We start from the raw sequence: 24703 nt of genomic DNA, 5'->3' as shown, positions 1-24703 counted from the left end.
GGGAGAGCGTGAACCGGGAGGTGGCGGCGCACTGTCACTGAAGTTGGGTGGGGTGTGTCTCTGGGGCCTCTGCCTGGACAAGCTCTGCCCCCGTGCTCCGCGAGCAACCCCCAGCCTGTCTTTCCGTGCTGTCTCTCTCTGCTTGTGCAGTCCGGTTTACTGTGCTACTGTGGGGTGCCGAGCGGGGTCCGGGGAGAAGTTTCAGGTTTGAGCCTGAGAGAAGCATAACTAGTTCCTTGCACAGGAAAAACGTTTTGGAACGTGCTGATTGCAGAGCAGGGATTGTTGTTCTTGTGACTTGTTACTTGAATGGGTTTCGAACACCGTGGTTGTGCTGCAGAACAATCAGGTGCTGCTTTGGAGAATTCTGGAAGAAGTAGATTTCTGACTGAAAGCCAGCTTCTTCCCTATAGGTTCAGTTATTAAGTACAACGCCGCATTAGCCGTTGTTAATATGTTGACAGGAGAAGGACGAGGTGCATTATTTATTTAAAAAGATTAAACTAGTAGTGATGTCTGATAGATTGTGAATTGATTAATTGCAATAAGGAGCAGACTCTAATATTTAATACTTACATAACCCGATGTATCGGGAATTATTACTAAGCATTTATTCACCACCTGTGGGTTTCAGGTGCTTTTACATGGAATATTTTCCATAATCCTCATTTTGACCATTTTGCAGATAGGAAAACAGACCTCGGGAAATGAAATAGTCCAGAGTTAAAGAGGGAGTCAGTCTGCACTGGACTGGAAATGGAGCAGTCTGTGCCCTAACTAGCTGTTAAAAAACACCCTGTTTCTGGTTAATTACAAAACTTCCAGATCTAATGACCTTACTAATTGTGAAGCAGAATTGTTAGGCATTGTGATAAAGATCTGTGGGAAGGTGCAAAAATACAGTAGTCTATCCGCACGGACCTCATAATCAAGGGAGGCAAAACCTAACCTACATAAAATGATAATACAGTTTAGAGTCAGGTACACTCTGTGATGAATAGGGTATGTTTCCAAGAATTGTTTTGAAATTAATTGAGAAGGAGAACACGCTTTACTGTAGAAACAATATTGACATTTAGAATCTTATAAATTTAACTTTTTTCTTCCCGTAATACAGTTCTGTGAGCTTTGTGTACTCTACGTGGTTGTGTTTCTACAATTCATTATTCTGACCACAGGATGACAGAAGAAATTTTTTTTTTTTTACTTTTCTGCCCTTGGCAGTGTTAATTAGGAACATGCTGCAGTGAATTGCAGCAGAATAGGTATCTCAGGCCTCAGGGACAGAGCTGTGGAAGAATCTAGTAAGGTCCTGTGCTACCTCCCAGCTCACAACCAATTTGCCTTACAACATTCTTGCCGAGGGCTTTGTCCAGCCTTTGCTTTTTCATGTTGAGTTATGGGAAACACACTTCCTTTGAGCAGCCAATTTATGTGGATATAAGTATCAAGTTTTTATTTTGAGTTGAAGTCAATCTTACTTTACTTTTAACCATTCATTAATTCGCCAGAGTGGTGGCTCACACCTGTAATCCCAGCACTTGGGAGGCTGAGTCAGGATCAGTGTGAGTTCAAGACCAGCCTGGGCTACAAAGTGAGCTCAAGTCCTACCTGAACTGCATAGTGAGACCCTGTCTTAAAAAGACAAAAAAATTCATTAATTCATTCTTTTTCACTTTTATGTGGATAATCTCTCCCTTGGAACTGTCATTCCCCCATTTCCTCTTCCCAGTTACCTTTTTTTTTCCTTTTTTTAAAAAGTCTTTTCTTAGTTTCTTCAGTTAGTTATCATATAATTTTAGGGTTTTTTTCATAGTTTTGATCTCTTTCTTTTGAACGTTCATTTTTGCTACTCACAAATCAGAAACGGTACTGTTGTGTCTGCACACATATGTATGCTTATGCTGTAGTGAGGATAGGGCTTGTATTAGTTTGTAAGGGCTGTGTCACAGATTGGGTGACTTATACAGCAAGCGTTTCTTTTTTTATGGTTCTGGATCCTAGGAGTCTCAAATCTGGTGTTTGACCTCTTGTCTTACAGATGGCCATCTTCTCATTGTGCTTCACATAGTCTTTCTTCTGTGTATGTGCATCCTTGGTAGATTCAGATTTGGGAATAACAGACTAGATTAGAGACTACCCAAAGGACGTTATTAGCCTTGCCTACCTTTGTGGTCGCCATATATTGTGATATTCTGAAGTACTGGGGATTAAACTTCAACAGAAAAATTTTTGGAGTATTTAACCCATAAAAGGCTCCATTATCCATATGTATCTTTAAGTGGTCAATGAAAGATTCCTAGGTTAAAGATTGCTTGTTTTAGTAAATTAGTCTGTGGTTTAGAAAGGTCTTCAAATGAATGGTCTTGATCTAGCTTTTGTTTGTAGTTCTTTTAAATATCAGCAGTATTATAAACTGCCTACAGCAGTTCCCAAGGTATTTACAGTCTAATTTGGGAGATATAGCCACACACACACACACACACACACACACACCTATAAGTTTAATAACAATATAAAAGGTATCAAAATATATAGTTAATAGCAAGATAAGCAAAATCCGTACTATTCCAAATTGCATTTTGGAGAATGCTAGTGTTTTCAAAATGTTAATTGATTTTTGCTGAAATACATGTTCCTTGATCACAGAATTTTCAGAATTGCTGGATTAACCTGTCCTTGGATATTTAGAACTTCTCAGAGGCCTTAAAATATTAATACACTTTGTGATTCCAGAAGCATGAGATACATTGTATACAACAGCCACAGACTTACCAGGTCATTTATTAATACCTTGATGCATACTAATGTTTCTTTTGTCTACATTTTGGAAAATTCCAACCTAGACATTAAAGGTTACAAGTTTAGACTAGTCTAAGTAGTACAAGTTTAATCTGAGAAGGGTATATGCTTGACAGTTGAACTTGGACATGAATTATGTACACAGTATTTGAACAGACACAAGCTAAGTGAGTGAAGCAAAGATTTTAAGGTAGAAAATTGGGTGAAGATCAAAAAAGTTATGTAAGCTAATACTGAAACAATAACACATCTTTTGGTGGCAGGTGTAGGAAACTAGATGATCGTCAGTCGTTTGTGTGTATAATTACTCAACAGATACTGAATGTGTAAGAGCATTTGAAGATGTTGGGTCTACATTTATGGGTTTATTGAACTGGGAGAAGAACATATCTACATAGAGTAATAAATCTGTTAAGTGTCACTTGCATAGCCCTGCAATTGGTTCAGAGTCATCCCTGTTACAAATTTTCTCTATTTGTGTAATAACTAATTTGAGGATTACTTATATTTGACAGTAGCTGTCTTTTGAGTAACTTAGGTAAGAAGGTAACTTTGATTACTTTCTGAGAAAGTGAGGAGCAAGAAGGAAGTTGTAGGAGGGTTGGGGATTTTGCATGTATAGAGAAAATTTATAATAACCAACTGGCTTATTATCACACTAGTTGTTTGAGGAATGGCAGAAAAGTGATGAAGTTAATTGAGAGGGTAGCCATAGATGAGGAGAACAAAATTAATATACATTATGTTCAGGGATATCATCTATATACATATAGGATAGGTGATATAATCCTCCCTTTGCCAATGAGGAGCTAGCCTTGGAATGGTAAGCCAAGTTTGCTCAAATTCTCATAGGGCTTAAACCTAGATCCATACAGTTTCCTGAACTCATTGCCAGCCAGGTTAGGTTGTGCTGGGTGACGATGGTGGAGTGCCCTGGCTGGTAGCATCTGGGCTGTTTTGTAAGAGTGGAGCTGAAGCACCTGAGTAACACGTTTGAGTCAGATTGAGAGGTGAGGGCAATCCAGTATTGTTGGATGGGGCCAAAGGAATCAGCGAAATAGGTCCTTTCTTTTGTTTTATTTGGTTTCCTATTGTTGCTTAATTTTCCTAAGTAGTGCTTGAAATACTACCCTTTCTTATGAGTAAGATCCTTTATTGTTGAAATTGACCATTCTAGTGAAATAGATGGGAGACATGTTTTGGGTGAGAGAAGCCTCTTCAGGGATGCCATCAAACTATAATTTTTAGATATGTGGTTATATTAATATTTCTGATGAAGTTTTGATACAAATGATTTTTTCTTTTTTTATTAGATTAATATAGTTGCTGGATGTGGATAACTTTTTATTTACCTGTGGCCCTTAGTATGGCTTGGAAAGTTCCCACTTTAGTACCATCAGGCTGCAAATTTGAAAGACACAAGAGTGCTCTTAATATTCCTAGATTCAAAACAATGTTTCATACAAGTAATCAGTATTCTTTTTTTGTGCTCAACTCTTTATGTTGACATCAGTGTGTTTTTAAGTTTCTGAATTTTTTTTTTTAGGATCTGTCTAATCTCATAGATGTTTCTTTTCACTACCTGCAGGTGTAGGAATACAGTTTAGGCTTAGTAGATTTGGAGATTAAGGCTAGCGGCTCACTGGGAAAGAAGGAAAATGAAAAATTATATATAGTTCTTATATTTTAAATTATGAAAGTTGATGGTAAAGCTAGTGTTAAAAATTGAGATTTTGGTGGATGTTGTCTTTTTTAGGTGACTGTGTCATGTTTTGTTTTAATTTAGATGGAAAGCAGGCAAGGAACAATCTGAAATTCAGTTCATAAAGAAGACAGAAGTGGTGACAGGTAAAAGGTAAGTGTCTAAAATGCTAAATAATTAGCAATTAGAGTCTGTTTTTCCTTAATGATTGCTGCTACCAGTTGCTGTTAGAAAAAAGCTTTTATGCTATGTGTTTGATAAAACCCCTTAGATGCGTAGTAGGAAATTTTTCATTGTGTGAAAATTTACAGAATTGATTATTTTAAAAAATCAGTTGGAGGGAGAAGTATTGGGAGAGAATATTTGTAGAAGCATTGTGGGAAAATATTAAACACTTATGAGTGAGTGAAATCTTTTGAAGTGCTGAAAATGCTTAGAATCTAGAGAAGTATACTAAATAGAAGATAAAAAGTTAGAATCATTTTGAGTAGTAAGTTGTTAATTTATAAAAGGAGATGGATTTGAAAGTTACCCGGTAGACAGTTCTCAAAAAATTCAAAAAATCATTAAGGGAACCTCCCCCTTTTCCCTAGCAAAAAGAGAAGTCATTTTCAGAGCTTAAAAAGGACAAAGATTTTTCTGGGCACATTGTAGACATATAGTTACCACATTCATCTCAGAGCTTTTTTATCTGTACGCCATCTATCTTGCTGCTTGCTGTTCCTTTTTTTCCATTTCCTTCCCCCGCTTCAACTCCTCTTCCCCTCCTTATTTACAGAAGCTGTGTTTCTATTTTTTTCCTTCTATTCCCTTTTTTTGAAGGACAGATCATTTTGTCTTTTTAAGAATTACCCTCTCGAACCTTATGTAAATACTTACGTTTAAGTTTGTATGCACAGATCCACAGACATGTTAGATGAAGAGAAGGCCTCAGGGCTAGCCTATGTGATAAATGCCACGTCCAATGAAGGAAGGATGGCCAGAGAACAGGGATTGTACTGTAGACTAAGGGATTCTAGGCACAGTGGGCAAACATGAGTACAGAGGCTAACGACTTCATTTTTCTGTTTCTTTGATTAGTATATGTGACAGATAATGATTAGGTTTACCTTGGGAATTGGTGCACGCTTACTGCACCTTCACCCTTGAAACTTCCCTTTTCCTGCCCCTCTCTTCCATCCCCCTCCATCCCCAGATCCCCTGGAAAGGTACTGAAGGACGGAATTGATTACTGAGGGAAAATAGTTTCTAGTAGTCATTAAAAATAACCTCTGCATTTTTTAAGATTCATAATCTTAGTCTTTACATTATTTACCCTAATTTTTTCTTCCTTTTTTTGCTAAATCCTTTCTGCATTTCAGCCTTTCTTTCCCATTGTTTATTGACTTGCCACGTGGGTGTCCGTCCATGTGGCAAGTCTGCCTTTGTTAGTACAGTTGTTCCAATTGGAATAATTTATTTCTTATTTCCCTCCTTTTTCCTTTTGGTGGTACCAGGAGTTAAACCCAGGCCTTTGTGCTAACTACATTGCTAGCCCTTTAAATTTTTAAAATTTTGAGATAAGGTCTTGTTTAATCACTAGGTCACCTAGGCGGGCCTCAAGCTTGTGATCATTCTACTCAGCCTCCCGGAGTTCTGGGTTTACAGGTGTGCACCATCATGTCCAGCTTTGCTGTCCTTTTTAAGTCCTGCCTTTTTCCATGAGTAGCCATTAACTAATTGATACCACACTTTTCTTCACTGAATTCCTTCTACTTATTATCCTAAGTTTCACATTTGATTCTATAATGATGCATATATCTTAGGTCTTTCTCTTGATGTGCCTGCTTGCAAGGCAGGCGCTTATGCCGCTGAGCTAAATGCCAGCCCCGTAGTTGATATTCTTTAGAGCAAGGTTCTTCTTTTATATTTATGTCATGTGCAGTAGATAGGTTGGCGGTTCCCTGGAGTTTGAAGAATCAGTTCTATCTCATGTGTGTTTGCTCCACTTAAATACCAGGTCATAGGGTAGATCATGACTTCCCCTTGGAAAGGTTATAGTCTTCCATTCTTTTTTTTTTTTTTTTTTTTTTTTTTTTTGCGACAGGGTCTCTCTATACAGTTCAGGCTGGCCTTGAGCTCACTTTATAGCCCAGGCTGGTCTTGAATTTGCAAGGATCCTTCTGCCTCAGCCTCCTGAGTGCTAGGATTATAGGTGTGATCCACCACGCCCAGCTTAATAAACTCTTTTTTTTTTCTTATTATTGTTTTGGCATTTTTTTTTGTTTTTTGGTCCTGGGGATCAGCTCATGATCTCATGCTCACGAGGCAAGCAGTTGAGCCACTGGGCTAAATCCTCCGCCCCTCCATTCATTTTTATTTGGTCTCATTTTGAAACCATTGTTTTTCTTTTTTTAACTTGGACAACCTGGGTTTTTACTTGACCGTGTTGTTTTCCTCCTTTACTGTCTAGATCTATTATAATCAACATCGATGTTCTTTTTTGTGCAGGTTATTTTCGTGAAGAAAACTGGCTTGAGGAAGTTTGAAATAAAGTCAACATTATCATTTATTAACTACCCCAGTTACAATCTGTAATCTACAGAAAACTTTTCAGATATTCACCTATAAAGTAATACCAAGATAATTTCAAGTAAGTAGTATTTTCTAAGATAAGAGCATATGAATTATATTGTTTTAAATTACAATATATATTTATTGTAACTAGGCATAAAATTATTTTCCTGCCTATTTGGGAAACTTCATTCTGGCTGTAAATTGATTTCATGGTATTTTAATTTTTATCTTATTTTTAATGTTAACATTCTTTAAGTCAAAATGTTCTTTAAAAATGTCTAGCTTCACACCAGGCATGGTGGTGCAAGCTGTAATCCCAGCACCCACTTGGGAAGCTGAGGAGGAGGATCCCTGGGAGTTCAAAGCCAGCCTAAACTGCGTAGGGAAGCACAGTCTCAAACAAAGCAAAACAAAACAAAACAAAATCTATAGCTTCACAAATTTCTTGCATTTTATACATCACCTTCTTTAGTTATGAAGTACTATTAATATACCATGTTAGTGACTCATCTTTTTGGTTTATTTTGTTGCCTTGACCATTTGGATTTCATAACTACTTAATCTTTATCCAGTTTTGTCTTTTTGGTGAGATTAGAGATACATAGAGTTTACAGAAAACACAAGTATTTCTTTTTTTCAAAATTAAATTGTGATTGAATTTGACATTCTTACTAGTAAACTAGAATAAGTTGTTAAATTTTGACTTTTTTAAAAAAATTTTATTACTATACCTTAACACTAAATGAAGAAATAATTTATCTACCAATTGAAATGCCTTTTGACAGCTGAAATAAATGTACAGTTGTTTTGCGTATTAACCCTTCCATTTAAGTGTAAACACTACACTGACTTCTTTTTTGTTTGTTCTTTGTTTTTAAAAGCTTATATTTCTATTGAACATCACATGGCAGCAGCATTCACTGTATTTTCTTTTCTTTTTTAAAATTTTATTTAAAGAGAAAAGAAAAGCAAAACAGGAAAAAGGATAGAAATAATACAGAATTTCAAAAAAGAACACTAAGAAATCACTAGTTGATAAATTACATACTGTCATCTTAGAAATAGTTGTTCAAGTTACAAAATTCAAGCATACAAAGTGGACATTCAAACAGTGAGACTGCAAACAGTTCAGCTCAACAATCCAACAAAACTTAGTAATATGGTTATCAATTCTACACACACATACATGAAGTTATATCCTTTAGAGCATTTTCTTTTCCTCTCTTTTTTACAATAGCAATTACACATTTTGGGTTTTATTACTCCTACAGTTCTTAATACTTTATATACTAGAGATACAATGTGATATTTATAAATATAATTATTTCAGTTATGAGGATAGTTTCAAGTTGCCTCCATTTACCTATGAAGGCCTCAAAATCATCCTTTTTATAGCTGAGTAATATTCCATTGTATGAAAATACCACATCTTTTTCATTCACTCTGCGGTTGATTGGCATTTTGGTTGTTTCCAAGATTTAGCTATTACAAAATTGTGCTGCTATGAACATGGGTGCACATATATCACTGTGACATGACCTTTTCAGTTTTTCTGAGAAAATATCCAGGAGGGGAATAGCTGGATTGAATAGAACTTCCAATCTTAATCTTCTGAGAAATCTCTATAGTGATTTCCATAGTGGCTGCACCAGTATACACTCCCACCAACAATGGAGCAGTGTTCCTTTTTCCCCCTCAGCCTTGCCAACATTTATACTTATTTCTTACTTAATAATTTTATAGTAATCCTTACTGTGATGGCAGCTATGTCCTGATTTATATTTTATAGAAATTGGTATTGTAGCAATGCTTTCTTAGACTTCTTAAAACTCTTCTATCATAATACTGAAATTATTTGGGTTAGTATTTTACTTATTAGCCATTGCTTATAAAATAGAAATGCATATTAGAGCTCCAACACAATTAAAGCTCCAGCCATCCCCATTCCCATGACTTACCACAAAGTTACACCAATCATGACAAAATGGCATTGATATCAAGATAGACAAACCACCAAAGTAGCAATATAAAGTCTTAGAATAGATACCACGTAACAAGACAATTGATTTCTGGCAAAGATGCAAAAGCAATTAAGTGGAGAAAGGATTGTACCCTCAATAAACATACTGGAGCAACTGGATGTCCACATGCAAAACGCCCGAACCTTACAGCACATCAAAAATTTCTTAAGACATCTATAAGTCAACTCAAAATGGCTGTTTGTTCCTTTATCAGAGTTGTTTAGACTATTGTGAGTCTTTTCTGTTTTTATAAAAATGTAAGAATCAAAAAAATCTTTGTGAAAAATGATGTTGACAGTTTGATAAGGGATTGTGTTTTTTGATCTTTATTATTCTCTTTGTTTTTGGTTTAAATTCTGTCTTTTACTTTTAATGTGCCAAGGAAAGATATGAGGACATTTCATAGCTTTCTTCTTTTCTAATAAATGTACTTGGTGTTAAAAAAAATTAAATAGAAATGAGATTAGTATATATTAGGACCCTTGAGATCATCTGTTTTGGTCACAATATGGGCAGGACATAAATTCTAACACAAGTCAATTTAAACACATTCATTGATTTTATATAATTTGTTAGATACTAGATACTAAGGCAAAAAACAAAACAAAACAACACACAAAACAACCCTATACAAATGCTGCCTGCATGAAACTTACGTTCTGGAGGGCCTGAGGTGCAGACACGTAGATAGATGAATAGGATGTATAGTGGATTAGATGCGATAGGTCCTTTGCAGAAAAGCAGAGCGAAGGAAGAGCCTAGAGAATATGCAGTGGCTGAGAGAAGGGGAGTGGAGAGGTTGAAGTCTTAGCTAGTGTGTGCAGTGAAGGGACATTTGAGTAAGTATCTGAAGGGGTGCAGGAATAAGCAGTGCGTACAGTGTGGGAAAGAGTCTTCCAGGTGGAGGGAAGGCTGGGCACCTTTTTCAGATGATAGTGTTTGTTGGAGCTCTTGTTAGGTACATATTATTATTAATTGTTCACTCATGCTTTTTGCCATGACAGAATGTCCAGCAAAGAAGTGAAGACTGCTCTAAAGAGTGCACGAGATGCAATCAGAAACAAAGAATACAAGGAAGCTTTGAAACATTGTAAGGTAACTGATTTCACATTTCCTCCATGAGAAAAGTAAGTTACCCATGTTTCAGCATTACTGTAAGACATGGATCATTTGCTGTCCAAATTCAACAAAAGTGCAAAGACCATTAGAAGATGTTGACATTCTAATTCTACTCGGTTTGTGGCTAGAAGAATCAAGATTCTAGAGCTCCTTTGTGTATTGATGGGAATGTTCTACAAGAGAGAGGAATTGAATGTGCAGGAGAGATTCAGAGTAGTGGTAGATCAGAGTTCTCAGGAAGGTAAGCGAGGACGAGATCCAGAACTTGGCAGAGGAGCCTCGAACTCTTTTCATCTTAGCAAGAAGAAAGTTAGGTGCCGAACCACACTGTGAGGTTTATATATTTGCTGGCGGGAAGATCGAAGTGTATTTCTCTGCTAACTTTTGTTTTCTTGGTGAATTACAAACTGATCGTAGGAGAAGACTTACATAGGAGGTTTGAAACAAAAGAAATATGAAGCAGTTGTTATTGATAGGAAGAACACAGACTATTAGTAAGAATTAGAAGGATCACTAGATGCTGGTGAGCGCCCCTTTGAGGTTTTGTGTTATTAAAGTGAAGCCAGTGAACCCAGCTGTAGCTTTCTCTCTCCATACTCAGCGACTCAGGTTTGGAGATGGAAATCATGAGCTTCAGCTGTGAATGGTGAGGAAGATGAGGGAAAGAGGAGAGTTGAGCATGTGGTGACGAGGGATGGTGACAGCGATGGGTCGTGGAGGCTAAACTGGGTAAGGAGAGTTGAGAAAGAGTGAGAGACATATAATGGCAGGGAAGAGAAAAGTCAGCTACAGCACATCTTGAGCAGAAGAGCTGAATTTCTAGGTAGACCTTACGACAGTTAAAAGAAAGCTTGAAAAGTGGGAGGAACTTGGCTGATTCAGGTTGGGAATTTCAGAGGAGGGAATGGGCAGGATTAGGGGAGATACACCGTAATGCGGGAGAGAGGATGTCCTTGTGCAGGTCAGGTTTTTGGCGCTGATAGAGGCCAGCAGAGGGTGAGGCTGTTGAAGGTACTGATCCTGATTCAGAAGAGGTGCGTCTGTTCATACTGGGGCCTGATGGGAGCTGGAGTGAAGGGAGAAAGACCGTTTCCTTCAGTTTCTATTATTATGTACAGCAGCACCAGAGCGGTCTTCTTTCTGTAGGTTTTCTGCAAAATTCAGATTAGAGTTCCATCCAATATGTAATTTTTACTGGAAGCACCCAGCTGGAAAACACAGAGAACAAATCAGTGGCAGATGTCTGATTACTTAATCTGTAATGACCCAGAACATGATTGAGACTAAATGAATTTTCTAATGAGGACTTTTTGCCTCAGCTTATTTGCTGTGGTTTTGTGTGATCTTTTTACCTTGTGGGGCTTCATCTGTGGTCTAAACATCCCTTTTTGAGAGAGGGAATTAGATACTTCTTTGTCTGTGTTCTTTTAATGTCATACCTGTTTTCACCATGGTGCTGTAATTATTGCCTTACAAACCCATCTGAGATCCTGAAAATGTGGCCATCAGTGAGGTACTCGTTACGGCTTACCAGTTGAGTGTGGTGGTCGTCATTTGTGTAGCATTAGGAGCCAGCCTTTGGGCTTGGTGCTGGGACATGAGTATTAAGAGAGCCTCACACTTAAAGCTTAACTTTGGACGTTACCTGGTCGTGGTGGTGGTTAGGAGACAGGACTGCTGCGCAGTGTGGAGCGATGCAGTGCCTCGGTGGTGGATTGTGACAGGTGCTAAGGGGATGCACCTAAGCCTGATAATTTAACTCATTCAGCTCATGGGAATGTTTTTATCTTCTTCAGATTCTGCGGAACCTCAGGAGGCTAATTTCATTTTAGCTTCTAATTTTACCTCTCTCTAAAACATACTTACTCTCTGCTTCAGGCCATTTTAATTTACCTTAGCAAGTAGCTGTTGTTGCTGAAAGCACTTTCTGAAGGTATTACAGGTGATTTTAGTTTCGGGTAGCAGGTGTTAATGTACTCAGTCCTCACCACTATTTATTTTGAACGTACTTGGTATGGTCGCATGGGGGTGAATTTACTCTCCCAGGGCATAATTCCCATGAAAAATCCATCTGTCTAATATGGGGAAACAGTACTGGGGGAAAGAAAACTACTAAGTTGCATGAAATAAAATGAGATCAAGCAGAGTTCTGTGAGTTGGTCCGCAGTGGTGCTCAGCCAGGAGAGGTGGCTAAGGTGTTGCTGTGCTTTGGTATTCTTGAAGGGCAGAAGGTGTCAGTCAATTAGGGCGTCAGAATACTTTGGGTAGCTTTAAAAAACACCTGTACAGTCACTGGTGCAATCCAGTGCCTGTCTCCCTGAGAGGCCTGAAACCAGAAAAGTTAAGTAGCATTCTGAAGGTTATCTTGTTAGTAGTAAATTCAGGTTTTCTGACTCTTAAAAAACTGCCATTGTGTTTTCTGTTCATTAGTTTCCAAAATTTAATCACTCTCTCTTAATTTTGTTTTTAATCAGACAGTGTTGAAACAAGAAAAGAATAACTATAATGCCTGGGTTTTTATTGGTGTTGCTGCAGCCGAGCTAGAACAACCTGATCAGGCTCAGGGAGCCTATAAGAAAGCTGTAGAACTAGAACCAGACCAATTACTAGCCTGGCAGGTAAGGAGACGCGTTTCTTCTCTATAGTTTTTCTTTTTTTTTTCATTTTTCAAAATATAGATTGTAGGGCTGGGATGTAGCTCAGCGGCATAAGTGCCTGCCTTGCAAGCACGTGATCGTGAGTTCGATCCCCGGTACTGATTAAAAAAAAAAAAAAAAAAAAAAAAAAAAAAAATATATATATATATATATATATATATATATATATATATATGTATGTATATATATAAAATAGTATTAAAATAAGCATTTAAATCTCCATTTGACCAAACAAGAAAAACATTATTTATCTTCTAAACCTAATTATCTTTTTTAAAAAGTAGTGCCAAAGATGTTAATACTATTTAACATTCTATTCAGTGGATTATTTCTAGATGTGAGGACTCAAATTGAAACATGGTTATAAATCTCCTACTTAGTTATGTATGTATATAAAAGAATTTTCCAGAGTATTCTTTTGCTTACTTGGGCTAAAAAGAAGTACATATTCATAAGTTTTCTAAGAGTACAGTAGTCTATAAAAAGTTTCAGTTCTCTTTGAGTACAACCTAAATACTTTTTTCTTATTATTGGTCTTAACGTTTTTTTAGTTGGAGTCTCTAGCTTTTTGATGTTTAATAAATTTAAAGTATTTGATGTCAGTCACATCTTTGGAACTGTATACTTAGAGGTGTGAACTGGCGAGTGTGAATATGTGCACCTCAGCTCAGATGGATAACTTGAGTGAGGGTATCTGATATATATATAGAGAGAAATGAGTGCTTTTATAGTTTTCTGGTCAGTTGGGGATATATGATCTTCATGTGAAGCATATACACAAAAATGGTAACTAACGACAAAGGTAATTGTGCAGAGGTAAAGGCCGTATTAATTAGTCTGACTATGGTGCACATTTCACAGTGTATATACCCATTGAAACATCAAGCTGTACATCTTAAATATATGCAATTATTATATCAATGATATCTCAATACAGCTATTTAAATGATCATATTATGCTGAATATTTTTTCTAAAAAATAGTGCCACATAGTAAAAAACATTAAAGCACTTTAGGTGCATTTTGAAAAGTAGGAAGACAGTGTGATGAACCCCTTATGTCTGTCATTTGGATGCAACAAAAATCCACTAATAGCCAATATATTTTTATCTGCACTTGTACTTACTCCTACCTGTGGTTATTTGGAGGCCAATTCCACACATATATAGGAATCGTTAATTGTAAGTAATATAGATTATGATATTATTTAGCAAAAAAAAATGAATATGGGAACATTATACAGTTTAGTAAGAATAATTACTACAATTTCCTCTTTTAGGGGTTAGCAAGCCTGTATGAGAAGTGTAGTCAAATGAATGCCAAGGATGATTTACCAGGCGTTTACCAAAAGCTCTTGGATCTTTATGAAAGGTAATGAATATATGGGGAAAAGCTAGTCACTTCACAATCTCAAATTAGAATAATGTGATTAAAAATTATTTAGAAGTAGAAATATCCCAAACATTTACTGGGACAAAATGCTTGGACCAGAATCTCCTGATTGTGATTGAAATAGAATCAGTATATTGCCAGTAAGAGGATGGAATAATTTGAAAATTGTGCTATTACTTGCAGCCAATATAATGAAAGATAGTGCTGTATTTCTTATTGCTTTTCTTTTCTGTAAGAGGCTTATTTTGTAAACATTTATACAGATTGAAAGAGAATGTTTTCTAACTTAAAATGCTGGTAGTACTTTATAACTTTCTTGGAACATTTTAGTTTCTAGTGTTTTAAGTCCTTGGTTATTTTCATTATGAGATTAAAAATCCTTTTGTTTTGTATTTTTTTGTTGTTGGTGTAAGTGTTGACAAACAGAAGTGGTGTGATGTCTGTAAGAAACTTGTGGATCTGTATCACCAAGAAAAGAAACACCTAGAGGTTAGTTGATGATCTTCTAGGGCCCTAGACTTCTGTAATAAAACTATTATAAGAAAGCTATCTTTTAGTGTAAATGCAATATGATATTAGAATAATTGGAGAGCAATAACAGTGTTTTAAAAATGATAAATTAGAATTTAAATTTAAGGTACAACTTCTGATTCTTTTGAAACTGGGTAAGGTCTAAATTAAACAAGTGAAAGTGTCATTTGTGGAAGTTAATGACTTATTTGTGGTGTCATCATAGCTGATATTCTTAAATTACGAAGGTTAGAGAATGTACTTATCTACTGTTATATCTTAGTATATTTCTGATAGAGTGGCTCTGAATTTGCTCAGTCAACTTTTTATGGAGATTTTGTGAGATGAGATTTTGTGCTTCTGCTATTTTGTATTTTAATAGTTGAAAATATTCTTATTTTTACATTTTACATTTTTATTGACATTAAAAACTTTTTTCCTGGTATTTAATATCAAATAACTACTTTAAGTCTCCTTTTCAATAGGTGGCTCGAACATGGCACAAATTGATTAAGACAAGGCAAGAAGAAGGTGCGGACAAACAAGAACTTTACCAGCTATGGAGGAAATTGACGCAGTTGCTGGCAGAGAGTATAGAAGATCAGAATAATGAAACCCAGCAATTGGTATTGACCTGATTATTCCTCACAGTTTGTGTCTTGAAAACTGATCATTTTACTGAATTCAGAAAATAGAAGCATAATACAGAAAAGTACTTTGTCATACTAGTTGTTTCATAAGTGTATAATTTTAAATTCATGGCGGCAACTATTTCTGACAGAGTAACTGGTTTGCAGTCCCATACCAAGTCTGCAGGGAGTAAAATTGGTACTCAGGGTGTCAGAATTTCATTCTCTTATTTTGTAAGAATCCACAGTAAATTAGTAACTTAATCACCATACAAAAGAAATTATGTGAAGGCTGACTTTCACAAAGCTGCTGTAATTTCTAAAAAGTTGTACTTTGAAGGTATACTTCTTTATAATTGTAAACTAAGTACTATATTATTTGAAGCTTAACATTTCAACTTGATTGTTTGTATTTAGTAGTTAGGGTTTTTATACTCAGATGACATTTTTTTTTTTTTTTTGGTGTTTAGATTTTCAAGTAATTGAAAAGATTTTTAGAAAACTTTGAAAACATTGCTTTTGAGCCATAATTGGAAAATACCTTTATCATTTTATTTATAATTTTAAAAGTCCTCCAATGTCTTATATAAATGGCTACTCAATATGTATGTTTAATTGGAATTTTTAAACCTTTGTAGTTATAGACTGGGATGGGAAGTTCATTTTTTAATGTTTGCTCACTCATTTACTCTTTTACTCAGTATTTTTTTGGGAGTGTAGTGTGTGTCAGGCAGAGTCTAAGAACTGAGGGTAAAAATGTAGGAGTGAGATTTTACTGTGTTTGTATAACATGTTAGTAAAGTTCCATTGCTAAGGCAAAGTACCTGAGAAAATCAACTCAAAAGGTAAAGCCATGAGCTACAATTAATGTTGCTAATCTACAGTGATCACTTACGACCTCAGTGCAGTCGACTGGCTAGGTGGGGTCAGAATGCATTTTAAAACTTACGTATATGTTTCTTCACCATTGAACTTTTCAGGGTAGATAGTACAATACACTCTAGGTATCTGAAGGTGTAGCTTGTATAAGGGAGCGTTATGCATTTTAACTATCTCACTGTCACTTGAACATGCCACATGAACCACTTTATTGTTGATTTCAGCTTTTGACTGCGTTTGAGAATGCACTGGGCTTATCAGATCAGATTCCTAGTGAAGACCACCAACAACTTTATAGACATTTCATTCAGTGTTTGTCCAAAGTGAGTAGATTTTTTTAAATCTCTAAAGTGACATCTATAGATTTCTAATTTGGAAAATCTTTACAACTGCATTTTACTACTATTGGAATGTAGTTTATTTTGTTTTTATATTTTCAAGTTTCCTCATGAGACTGCTAGATTGAAGAAGGCCTGTGAAGGAATGATAAACACCTATCCCACTGTACATTACCCATTAGAAGTGCTTTGTTTGCATTTAATCGAGTCAGGTAATTTTTTCTTTATTACATCATGTGTCCTAGAGGTGAGTGATTGTCTTCCAGGTGTGTGATTATCCCAGAGGTGAGTGATTGTCCCAGAGGTGAGTGATTGTCCCAGAGATGTGTGATTGTCCCAGAGGTGAGTGATTGTCCCAGAGGTGAGTGATTGTCCCAGAGGTGAGTGATTGTCCCAGAGGTGAGTGATTGTCCTAGAAGCGAGCGATACACTATCAATCAGAAGATGTCTTGGTACTTGCCATGTGTAAGACATTGTTTCTGTGTTTCTGGACATACAAGGAGGTGTGCTAAGCAGTAGTCTTTGGGCACACAAAAGCACATATTGTTACCTTCATTCCTGAATTTTTCCAAGAAGTAAATAGATCTTCTTTTTCTTAGTTTGAGTGAGAGTTAGACTTTCCAAGACATTTTTTTCCTACCATTAGAAAACATTGAAAATGAGTTAATCTACGGAGTGTAGGCATTTAAGCCGACAAGGTGCGCAGGAGGAGTGAGTAGGCCTTTCTCCTGATACTAGGAATGCATGCACCGGGAGTGTGATAGTCCTGATAGATGGAATAGATGAATGAAGAAAACCGAAGGGGTAGTTTTGGAGGTAAAAGAAAAGAAAAATCAATTTTAGCATTCTGATCTGAAAAATTAGGCCAGTATGGAATGATGGTTTGTGTGAAAGACAAGTAAGGGGTTGAGAGGAGCTGTTAATGGGAGATAAAGACCTAGCTATCTCCCAAGAGAGGAAGCTGGACCTAGACAAGGAGGTGAGGCTTGTGAACTGTTTGCAGTTAGTGAAAGCGGAATGCAGTAGAGGAATGGTGGAGGCTGAGAGCTGTGCTTTGAGCAGTGCAAGCTGGGAAGAGAGGGAGGAAAAAAGGAGGAGAGAAGAGCACAGAGAAAAGGTCAGGGAGCAGGAGGGGTCCATGCAGGGCAGCAACCTAGAAGACAAGGAAAGAGCATTTCAGAAAGGAGATTATTATGGTCTGTCATAACAGCTGAGCCCCTGACTTCATGATTAAGAGGCCTCATTATTAAAATTGTCTCTTAAAATCAAACTAATTGAATTGGGGCTTAGACGATGATGGTAGCAAAAAAGAAGCCATAGTTAGCAGAACAGAAGCGAATCAGGATCTTAAATGACTCATTGACGGGAAAGGAGGGGAAAGTGAAGCTCTGAAGGGAATGGTAAATTTCTAGAGAATGGCAGGGATCACCTGGCTGGAGCACACCACAGGAAGGGGCCCCTGCGTCTTGTATTCAGGCCAAGAATGACAAGGTTCGGGTGCACGTGTGTGGGTGTTGTGTTCTTTCTTCTGGTTGGAAGCTTAATTCCAAAATCACCTAGTTTCTGCACATTGTAGCATAAGACCCAGTGTGTTCTAAAGATACAGATTTTCCTTATCATTGGCCCCTGGTGCCTGTTTCCTTCCTGGTGTTTCTGTTACAGTCGCTATTGAGAAATGAATGCTGGTGATCACCCGCTTTCGTGCCAGCGGGTACAAGGGAATACTTATGAAACCTTTTTGTTTTTGAGGATTGATTCAATGCTTTGTCTATAGGCATAAATGTGCTTGTAACTTGGTTTTGTTAAGTAAACATGACCCTTAAATTCACAAAAGCCTACAAAATACTAGCTCAGTGGCATAAGCACCTGCCTTACAAGCAAGCAGTCGTGAGTTCGATCCCCGGTAACGATAAAAATGAAAAAGACAAAAAAAAAAAAAAAAAAAAAAAATACTAGACTAAAAGGAATCAACAGATAGTCTATGGAATTTTGCACATAAATTCAGTCATCGAAAAAGTGCTCCCGTAAAGCGATAGTGAAGGGATTGTGCTGATTGAGTAGTAAGCATGTGAAGTGCAAACATGTCTTGAGGGTTTGGGGCTTGGGTACTTCGCAGAATTGGAAGAAAAGGAGGTCTGTATCATGGCAAAGTGGGGTAAACGAGTGTGTATTTACACATGTGGTAGAATGAAGAAATGTTCTTCCCCTGCCAAATTGTTGGCTGTAAGAATTCATGGAATTGAGCAGTTCAGGGTGAAGTACATTCCAAGGTAAAGTGTTATTTTGGGGATACAATAGTACAGGATGATTGGAAGCTATATTTTGGTTTCTTTTTTCTTTGCTCATCTAAACCAAACTTTCGGTATTCTGCTGAAAGCTAAGAACCGAAAATCTCTTAAGGTCCCTAAAGTGGGCAGACTTTGTTACAGAAATCAATCACTGGGTTCTCTTTCACTGAGGACAAATATATTTTATTCTCCTTTGCATATTGATGATTCATTTTCAGTATGACTCTGTAAAGCTTCAAGTGACAAGTGGTAAATAGCTTTCACAGTTGTCATCTGTTGAAATGTTTTTTTTCATGCTAAATGACCTTTGTGATTTATTTTTCTTTGTTTCCATAATGAGGGAGGATTCAATGCTTGTTTCTTCAAATTCAAGCAGAAAAGAGTTTAAGTTTTTGCTATAGAAATATTAGAAAATGCATTGAAAATAAAGAATTGAATGGCATCCAGTTGTACATTTTCCCCTCCTAAACTAAATTTATTTAAAATAAAATTTGTATAATATTGATGAGTGTCTTTGGTAGGTCAAAAATGATTTAAAATAGTTACTAGTAAGCTTAGGAAACAGGATTCCATGAGTATTTCTTAGCTACCAACTTTCAGAACATTTTCTTTTTTAACTGTTGGAGTGTTAGTATTTATCAGCCCCAAGACTGGCTTATCTTTTTAAGAAATAAAAATAATACTGTTGAACTATTTTAAAGTCATTAAATCTGGAGAGCTGTTTTGTGGCCCGGTGGTAGAGTGCTTGCCTACCATGCTCAAGGCCCTGAGTTCCATCTGCAGCACTGTAAAAAATTTTTTGAAAAAAGGCATTCAGTCTGGAACTAGGATCCCTTAAGTGTTAAAAAGAGTAAAAGTGACTTTCTATTCAAAAGCAAAGATGTCTGTTTCATCTCTATTTCTGTTCTCCACAGATATTTATTAAGCTAACACTCTCGGTGGTAATTAGCAGAAGAGGAGAATTGAGGGTTGAAGGTGGGATAGCTCTTGTCTTTTCACATCGGCTTACTAGAGGTGTTATTACTGTTGCTATTTTTGGATCACTATAAATAATTCCTCTAAGTGCCACTTGTACGTATGTAGAGAATATGTTACCTAGAGATAAGGATGAATATAGTCTCCCCAAGTCTTACTTTTCTGTAATTGTGTTTCTATGCATTGGCAAAGGAAATATATTAAGATTTACTTTGTTTTAAAAGTTACTTCTTTTCAGCCTTTTGGAAAATACCTAACCACACTTTCTCTTTTTTCCCCCTCTACGTGCAATTTAGAGTACCCTTAGGATGGGTGACTGTTGGAATGATGCATGATTAATTTTCTGATTTTCATCCCTGGCATTTTTTCTATAATAAAGGCAGTTTGTGTTGCTAAGAGTTTGTTTATCCCGAGTTGTGCTTCTATGGAGAAAGAGAGTTTTCATTCAGATGTGTTAGTAATATAAGGTAAAATTTTTATAGTTATTTTTCTGATTTTTAGGATAGTGAAAATTTTAACTTTGCTGTAGTAATCCTCAACCATTACCAGACTAAACCATAAACAGACTAAGCCTTTTTGAGTCTTAGTTCATGATGATCTTTTTAAAAGATTATTGTGTTTAATGAATGCCTGCCATGTACCTTAGTGTGTTCTCTGGAAGTTAGCATTTAGTTACAGAGGTAACAAAGGCAGGATATATATGACTGCAGTCCTATGTGTTCTTAAAGTATAATCTCTGGATTAGGAGCATCAACATGACTTGAGAACTTGTTAGAAGTGCAAATTCTTGGGGCTGTTTGGACACTGCCACTCAGGAGGTAGGGGAAATGTCATTTCTTGCTCCCGAGGAGATAAGAGTACATAGGTGTATCTGTTCTTGGAGTTCATATTTCTGGAAGTGGAAGTGAGAATATTTTGAAAGAAGGAAGCATAATGTAAACTGGCCTTGTGTCTCTTTTTACTGGCTTATTATTTGAAGTAGTATTTTTTCCATTTTTTCCCCATATTTTATCAAACATTGTTAATGCTCTAGCCATGATGAATTCTTTTATTTTGGGGCTAATTTGGATTTCTAAATCAGCTATATAACATATTACTTATGGACTTTTCATTTGTGTCCATCTGGCTTTGAAAAATCAGAAATACATATGCTAACTAGTATTATGCAAAGAATTTTCCTTTGACACCTGGGGCTGAATAGCTGGCTCCATGTGTGGCTTAGGGGCATGTTTCACATGGGTATTAAGTATCAGGTCTCTTTTTTCCTGAGTACATTTTTTTTGTTTGTTTGTTTCTTTGAGACAGGGTCTCGTAATGTAGTTTAGGCTGGCCTTGAGCTCACCGTGTATCCCAGGCTGACCTTGAACTAATAGCTATCCTTCTGCCTCAACCTTCTGAGTGCTGGGATTGTAGGCATGTGCCACCACACCTAGTTTCAAGTAAATTTGTATTTATTCCCCACACTTACTGCTTTAACTACTTTTTAAGAACTTCTCTGTGTGATTAAACAATTTATTAAAATAGTAAATGCTATGCACTGTTAATTCTAAAAACAAATTACTTATTTCTCATTTGTGTGTATGTGACTTTTCTAGAAGTGGAAATACTAAAATTAATTAAGACTGGAGAAAATGGAGATAATGTATAATTTTAAAAACCATTTTACCAAAATAGATTAGAAAATAAATGTAGACCAACTGTTACACAAGCTTAATTATTATATAGAACTAGATAGTTGTAGAAAAATACAGGAATGTGTTGCTGTGCTTATCAGTTTAAGAGGATCTTATCAGTTTAAGAGGACCGTGACTGTCCTTTGTGAGTAGGCTGCCAGCCGTCTTTTGATGCTGGAATGCTGAAAAGTTCATTGGCCACATGTGTTTACCATGGTTGCCCACAACACAAGGTTGATGAAGATACTGTCCTCTGTCAGTTTTTCCTTCATGTAACAACTAAAATTGTTACCACTGCCTGGAAGAGAGCTGCAGGCCGGGCCTAGGTGATGGTGCGTGTGACTTCTCCTCCTGGCTCTCAGCAGTAGGTTTCTCGAGTGTGACGTCAGGTTCACAGTCTGAGAATAAAGTGGCTCCTACTTCTGACATGTAAAAAGATAAAAAGAGGCTAGGTTTCTTTATGAAGTGTTGATATTTTCTGTATTTGCTGGTTTCTTTTTTGTCTTTTTTGTTTTTATCGGTACCAGGGATTGAACTCACGACTGCCTGCTTGCAAGGCAGGCGCTGAGCTAAATCCATAGCCCCCTTCTTTTAAGTTTTGAATTCCCAGAATCAGGCATGGTGAAAGAAAGATAAAGCAGCTTTTGGATTTCAGTATGTAGGTTTTGACATTTACAAATTTGATATACTTATGCTAATAAGTTTTCTCTCAATTTCAGGAAATATTACTGATGAAGGGCAGCAGTATTTTTGTAAACTACTAGAAATGAATTCAAAAAGTGGCCCAGCCCTCATTGGCATAGGCATTAAAGCATTACAAGACAAAAAGTATGAAGACGCTGTCAGGAGTCTAACAGAAGGTAAACATGCAGCCTGTCACATGTGACTGAGGGGACATTGTAACGTAGTCTGTAGGCACTGATCTCGGAGTCTTTCTTTCTCTAAGGGAGTTTCTAAGATGGTAGGAAAAAATGTACCTGTGTACCCTGGAGTTTGATTAGGTGTGAATTCCAACTCTTCCACTCACTGATTTCAAGACTTTAGAAAAGTTAATTAAGCATTCTGTGACTTCTTAGTGTTTTCACTTGAAAAGTGGATAATTTTAGGAAGGCTTACCCTAGGTATGGTATTTCTCGTATCTATATTCAAAGTGGGATCTGCCTGACAAGTATGCACTAGGCAAACGGATGAAAGTGGTGGAAGGAACATTTTAGGACAAGAGATAAAGCTGTGAAATAACTGGAGGTAAGAGGAAAACTGTTGTTCAGAAGTCTGTGGGTAGTAAGGGTTCAGGGTGGCGCAGGAAGTGACGCTGGAGAAAGGCCTTGCAAACCATGGTGGAGAGTCTGAACATTATCCCGAGGGCAGTGGCTACCAGTGAAAGGCTTTAAGCAATGGAATTTCATAATCTGATTTGTCTTTGTTTGCAGTTTTTATTTTTTCTTAGAACATGTTTGCATTACTTAATGATTGCATTCCTTGTGTGGACTTGGTTCGTGTCCGTATCTTAATTCTTTTTTCATCTCCTTCCACCTCCCTTTTAGAAACATGGAGGCACATTGGCTGGCAGGCCCTTGCAGTGTTCTGGGCTAAAAATGGTAGTGATCTGAACTGAAGGGTGCTGGTGGAGGCAGAGAGCAGTGGAGAGGAATGGACCAGAAGTGGAGTCAGGGTGGCTTTGTGATTGATTAGATGAGAGATGTGAGGAAGAAAGGAGGGGTCAGAGTGGGAGAGAAGACAGTGATCTCATTCATCTGGTAATCAAGGAATCCTTCATTTTCAAGATTGTTTTTATCCTAGGGTTAGAGGCACGCCCTCTCTGCACACATGGATGGTACCATCTGGCAAAAGCCCAGATCAAAATGCATAGACCTAAGGAAGCTGTTCTTTCTTGCAATCAAGGTATTTTCTTTTGTTGTTGACATTTTGGGATTTACTCATGAAAATGGCCAACAGAAAATTTATATACTTTCCTTTTGCATTTTAAATTGCTGAGGTTAAATAAATACCAAATCAGCATGCATGCATACTAGTGTGTTTATTTTTAAAATAGCATCAAGCACTTATCAAAGTTTTCCCACATTTGAATATTGATATCGCCAATTTAGGGCTGGATGGTGTGTTCCTGGTGTGCGCAGGACTTCCATGAATTCTTCATTACTCTGACAGGGATAAAGAAAGTCTTAGGCATCTTGGAGCCTTTGGGAGTGTGATAAAAGGTGGTTCTCTGCTCCGGATCCAGCTTGTCGCCAAGCTTGTGTAACTGAAAAATGTTTACCCACACTCATTCTAATTTAACTGATTTCCCTTTCCGGTATCGTTACTTTGCTGTGTCACAGATAATTTAGCTAAGGGCCGACCTTTATTAGGTAACAGATATAGATAATCATTGGCTGTGTTTCAGGATCTTCAATTTTATTATGTCAGTGTGACAGTAGATTTTAGATTCACATATTTTCTGCTTTAAATTTAGATCATTCTATAAGAAGTTCAGAGAATTTGAATTATCTTGAAATTATTTTTCAAGTATATTGTTTTAGAAATTTAAACTTACTGTGTCTGCTGTTTATTTCATCCTTAAAAAAAAAAAAAAAAGTGAAGGGATTGTCTTGACTCAGGTGTCCTTAATTTTGTCAGCTCTGAAAAACATAGATGATGCTGGTGTTCCTGGCAGCAGCCTCCGTCAGAAGAATCCTTGTCTTTGTCTGAAAGCAGAGGCTTTGATTAAACTCTCAGACTCAGAATCTTCGGAGGAGGCGATTCGTACTCTTGATCAGGTAAGGTAGTCTTTCCCTCAGGTTTTCCCTCTAATCAGTTCCTATCTAAGCAGGTAAAAACCGTCTCTCTCCACCACATACTTACTTACTCAAATTTTGGATTAGGGTTGTGAATGTACCATATCTGCTCCTGGATTAATCATTCTCATACTTGGGAACTATTTGTTTTACCTCTAACTTTAAGTACCTATGCGGTCTTCATATGATGCAATTTCTTCCTTTAGTTTTAGTCTGAGTCTTATTCTCTCATCTTTTTGTCCTCTTGGTTATTACTTTTTGAGTACTATTTGGGATTACAAATATTTTCCTCCATAAATGTTTAACAGATTGTTGACAGAATTAATTTAGGATCTGATAGCTTTATGGCAGAGAATATTGTTTCTTT

At 36.8% G+C, this 24703-nt stretch overlaps 1 protein-coding gene across 3 annotated transcripts in view; it reads left to right on the top strand.

Annotated features, from left to right (window-relative positions):
- The window catches only part of Skic3 (SKI3 subunit of superkiller complex), a 77449-nt gene that overhangs the window by 276 nt on the left and 52470 nt on the right, over positions 1 to 24703 (top strand). The window contains exons 2-13 of one of the 3 annotated variants that reach the window (XM_063245364.1): positions 4589 to 4657; positions 6995 to 7136; positions 10086 to 10176; positions 12675 to 12818; positions 14137 to 14228; positions 14663 to 14738; positions 15245 to 15385; positions 16492 to 16590; positions 16709 to 16817; positions 22261 to 22401; positions 23342 to 23443; positions 24179 to 24318. In XM_063245364.1, the coding sequence (XP_063101434.1) occupies positions 10087 to 10176; positions 12675 to 12818; positions 14137 to 14228; positions 14663 to 14738; positions 15245 to 15385; positions 16492 to 16590; positions 16709 to 16817; positions 22261 to 22401; positions 23342 to 23443; positions 24179 to 24318 (1134 nt within the window). In that variant the 5' untranslated portion in view covers positions 4589 to 4657; positions 6995 to 7136; position 10086. Of the gene's footprint in view, positions 1 to 4586; positions 4658 to 6994; positions 7137 to 10085; positions 10177 to 12674; positions 12819 to 14136; positions 14229 to 14662; positions 14739 to 15244; positions 15386 to 16491; positions 16591 to 16708; positions 16818 to 22260; positions 22402 to 23341; positions 23444 to 24178; positions 24319 to 24703 lie in introns of those variants that run through there. The other 2 variants (XM_003479446.5, XM_063245365.1) reach the window with 2 other exon arrangements.

This window comes from Cavia porcellus, unplaced genomic scaffold (genome assembly GCF_034190915.1).
Source record: "Cavia porcellus strain 051 isolate PalLab524CR breed Dunkin Hartley unplaced genomic scaffold, mCavPor4.1 scaffold_2, whole genome shotgun sequence".
NCBI lineage: Eukaryota > Metazoa > Chordata > Mammalia > Rodentia > Caviidae > Cavia > Cavia porcellus.
The sequence above is the reverse complement of the archived record's forward strand: the minus strand, read 5'-3'. Positions and strand labels throughout refer to the sequence as shown.